Source organism: Pavona decussata, unplaced genomic scaffold (genome assembly GCF_977016875.1).
Source record: "Pavona decussata unplaced genomic scaffold, jaPavDecu1.1 SCAFFOLD_16, whole genome shotgun sequence".
In the NCBI taxonomy this organism is placed as follows: Eukaryota; Metazoa; Cnidaria; class Anthozoa; order Scleractinia; family Agariciidae; genus Pavona; species Pavona decussata.
Window position 1 is genome coordinate 1,372,248 of NW_028145439.1, and position 4,453 is coordinate 1,376,700.

General features: G+C 39.8%; 1 protein-coding gene across 1 annotated transcript; it reads right to left on the minus strand.

The window, feature by feature from the left end:
* Positions 1 to 616: 616 nt before the first annotated feature.
* Positions 617 to 1,555, minus strand: LOC146487234 (melanocyte-stimulating hormone receptor-like). The gene has a single exon (XM_085084394.1). It carries the CDS (start codon positions 1,553 to 1,555, stop codon positions 617 to 619), a length of 939 nt encoding a protein of 312 aa, XP_084940520.1.
* Between the last annotated feature and the right edge of the window lie 2,898 nt (positions 1,556 to 4,453).

Consider the following 4,453-nt stretch of genomic DNA (forward strand, 5'->3'; position numbering starts at 1 on the left):
CAGTTTATCCCCAACGATTTCTGCAGACACTTTCCTCTCGCTAGTAATTACAGATGCCAATATTGTGGACCGAACTTGTAGTATATTACGAACTCATAATATGACCAGCTCCCAGTTGGCTTGATAGCTCAGTTTGTAGAGCACTGCACCGGCATCGCAGAGGTCATGGGTTCGAATCCCGTTTAAGCCTAAATTTATTTCAGGCTTTCTTTTGGAAACTCCTTAAGTTGCGTAGTAACTGCGAGCATCTTTCTTCTACTTAACCATTTATGCGCAGTTCAAAATATATGTTTCATATATTTACATTAAAGTATACTAATATGACTGCATGTGATTTTTTTCTTTCGTTGCTTGTGACCCACGACTTTGTGGGTTGTGTTTCCACAGCAACCTGCATTGGCAAATGCAGGGGGAGGGTCTGAGGGGTCCTGTCCCCTCCCTGCTTTGAGGAGGGAAGAAAACTGAACCATCGCAGCAAGGACAAGAACCAACGAAAACGGCCCAGAGCAGTTTAACCTATGTCGTCAACTCCGGGAAAGAACCAGAAACACGGGGTGGGGTACCACTACGCCATTCCTGCTCCCCTCACACTGTAGGCCTACTTTGCAAATTTCAGTCAAGCCGAACTGCACCAAAGTTGCTTGATTGTCTTCTTAACAGCTTGCCTCACTTCTCTCATTTTCCAACAGTAAAGAAGCGGGTTTAATGACGAGTTTAAGAAAACAAAAGTCATGGAAATTTTGTTGACCAAAGAAAGCAATGGAGATATTCTACCGCTTTTGGTCGCTAAAAATGTAATCAGACCCTTTGGTAGGTAACAAACAACTAACGTCAACTGCAGCCACAGTGCACAGGAAACTGCCTTTCTGTATCGCGCTATGTTGAGCTGACTTGACTGGCTTGACAATTCCAACCCTTGAACTTCGTTTTGGCGTTGACGGAGTTTCAGAAAAATCTTTGTGTAAGAAACGCTTGAGGTTGTTAAACATACCGTGGTCAATATCTGAATGTACTTAACAGCGATTTCATTATTTTTCACGTACATCGTGGAAAAGACGATAGAAATGGCACAAAGCGTAGTTAAAAACATGTAAGTTCGCCTCAAAGTCACAACTTGTCTGTATCTGAGTCCCAACGACAGGGCAAGAAGTCTGTCCACACTTATTGCGGTCATAATCAACAAAGACATTCCACACAAAATATAACCTGTTACTACAAGTGAAACATGTATGTGGCGACAGAAATCCCATCGTTCGTAAATGGTAGACATCCAAAAGATGACAGCGAGCGGCTCCGAAACAAGACCAACACAGAGATCGGATATCGCCAGACAGCGAAACAAGAGTTTGGACGGCGGATGAAGCGAATTCTCTTTGTGAAGGGCGACTAGGATCAGTGTATTCACCAGAAATGCAGCAACAGAAAGAAAAATGTTCACCGCGGAAACTGCAAGGCTTGTTAACCCGTTGTGTACGTCACTATTTAGATCAGCTGAGCAGACCAGCTCTTCATATTTCATTTCTCTTCCATTTTCAGTGATATTTGCTATCGCCATGTCACTGCAGTATGAATACCGGTTGTTGTAGTCGTAGGCCTGAAGCTCATTTATACACCCAGAATTCACCCAGCTTTATGTATAATCATTGCTTTTGCAGGTGTTAAAATCAAATATTGTCTTGTTACACTTCCGGCTGTTGTATAATTTACCCACGTCGATGGACACATAAAAATTATGGAATTATAATTAAATGTCTTATTTCTGATGTACATTTGCGAAATATATTAATTTTTTTTTTTTACATGGCAACGTAGCAATAAAAAGGAAAACCCTGCCTCTAATTCTTAAAGATAATTCCATTGTGCAAAACAGGGCTGGGGATTCTTGTGACTGATTTTTTAAAACGTCCGTGTCTCGTTCAATTCCATTATCGCTTCGGGCACTTAAAATCAACTATCCACTTCTTTGGCCGCCAAAAACATTTTCTGCTAATCCATACAAGTTGCGTCTTCCTGTCAGTGCTAACCACGAATGTGAGCATGAAGCACTTTCAGATATACGTTAAATATCATGGAGTTGTAAGATGGCCCGCGAGAAGCATGACTTTTTCAACCCAAGGGAATTTATCCTTTCGGTTTTGCTCTTTTCTACTGTTTGCTTTGATTCTTAATCCCTTAGTTCCGAGATCACGAGCTCTATATCTCTGGCGTCCTTCAAAATAATTTGTTGATTAAGAACTGTTAATTTTTTTAACATACAATTTGTTCTCCGTTCTTCTGCCTCTTGCTCATCCACAGTTAAAGTATCTAATCTGTGCTTGTATTGTATATTATTTTGTTAACGTGTGCGCGCAGCGTGGCAAAGATAACGAAAAAACAAAACAACAACAAAATAAATCTTGTTTGTTTAACTGGGATATTCGTCGTCTTGAAAAATGCTTTAGATGGAAAAGTTGACACAGAAATCCATTATACGCGAAATAGTTTAGTCAAAATTAATCTTTTTCGATGAAATTGACTTAAATAAAGAAAATAAACATTTTTTTAGGTGACGTCTTTAATTAGAATGCCTCGGTTGAAACACCCTTCTTGACCACTTTCCAATCGAATCTGTATAAATGGCAAGTTCCCGACCAAATTCATTAGATATATTGACAAGTGCAATCAATTTTGACATCGCAGGATGTTTTTTTACGAAAGACGGAAAGTTTATTTGCGGACGTAACACGTAAAGTTAAGACAAAAAGAAGTGCTTTGCACTAATTTCACAATATTTACCTTAAATGCAGGAAACCTTTGTTAAGCTTACAAATTCGTGTCAATAAATTATTTGAAAAGGATTTCACTGTAAAAATAAACGCTAAAATCGAAACACGTCTCGACCGCTCAGCGGCCCCATTCTCAATTTCAAGGCTAGCATTGTATATATAATTAAAAATGCTATTAATTGTGAGCAGAAAACTAAGTACTTACATGTGCATACAGAGAAGCAATAAGAATTATGAAAACGTCATTGGCTTTTTGCGTACATTTATATTTTTTTTATCGGTAAAACAGCTTCCAAGGGAAGTGATTAGTTCCTGTTATAATAAACTACTAAAACAATTTTGTTGCACATATCATTTGGAAGTTTTTGAGCGAGTATAACCAAAAGCCCGTTTAGGCATATTTTTGAGGCCTTTGTGACTTTTTTACGTTACGTATACAGGTCCACTGAAGTGTGTCATCTACTATGATACACGTCAAAACATAAAGACGGTTGGAAGGAGAGGGGAGGGGGTGGAGTAGTTGCTATAGAAATTGTGGGGCTGCGTCTGTGGGGGGTGGAGGTAATGGTTTTATTAACTGCACTAATGAGGTAAATTAGCCACTGGTAAGACATACATAAGCGGACGTTCGATTGTTAGCCCTTAGTCAGGCAGGCGCGGGTTGACGTGAAAAATAGGTGATGTACCTATTTCAGAAAATTAAACCTCTATCATGTCCTCTAACATAGGAATAAGCAGAGTCTCACTGCGCCATCCCAGCTCCTCAAAAACTGTTGGCCTACTTTGAATCTTTCAGTTAAGCCGAACAGCACAATAGTTGCTTGATAATACTCTTTACAGCTTGCCTCACCTCTCTCATCTTCCAGCAGTAAAGAAGCGGGTTTAATGACGAGTTTAGGAAAACTAAAGTAAAAGTGAATTTGCTGACAATACCAAGAGAGGGATGTGGCTGTGCACTTGCAGACGACACAATCATGGACACACCATTTGGTAGGTAACAAAAAACTAATGTCAATTGCAGCCACAGTGCACAGGACACTGCCTTTTCGTATCGCGCTATGTTGAGCTGACTTGATTGGCTTGACAATTCAAACTCTTGAACTTCATTTTGGCGTTGACGGAGTTTCAGAAAAATCTTTGTGTAAGAAACACTAGAAGTTGTTAAACATACGGTGGTTAATATCTGAAAGTACTTATTAGCGATTTCATTACTTTTCACGTACACAGTTGAAAAGACGATAGAAATTACGCAAAACATGACTAAAATAATGCAAGTTCGCTTTAAAGTCACAACCTGTCTGTATCTGAGTCCCAAAGACAAGGCGAGAAGCCGGTCCACACTCAATGCGGTCATAATCAACAAAGACATTCCACACAAAATATAACCTGTTACTATAAGTGATTCAAATATGTGGCGACAGAAATCCCAACGTTCGTAAATGGTAGACATCCAAAAGATGACAGCGAGGGGCTCCGAAACAAGACCAACACAGAGGTCGGATATCGCCAGACAGCGAAGTAAGAGTTTGGATGGCGGATGAAGAGAATTCTCTTTGTGAAGGGCGACTAGGATCAGAGCATTTCCAAGTATTACAGTAACCGACAGTAAAATGTTCACCGCGGAAACTGCATGGCCTGTTATCTTGTTTTGTGTATCACTATTGAAATCTGCTGAGCAGAGGAGGTCT

Excerpts from the sequence above, each read along its gene's own strand:
- LOC146487234 (XM_085084394.1), bottom strand. The coding sequence starts at position 1,555 with ATGGCGATAGCAAATATCACTGAAAATGGAAGAGAAATGAAATATGAA.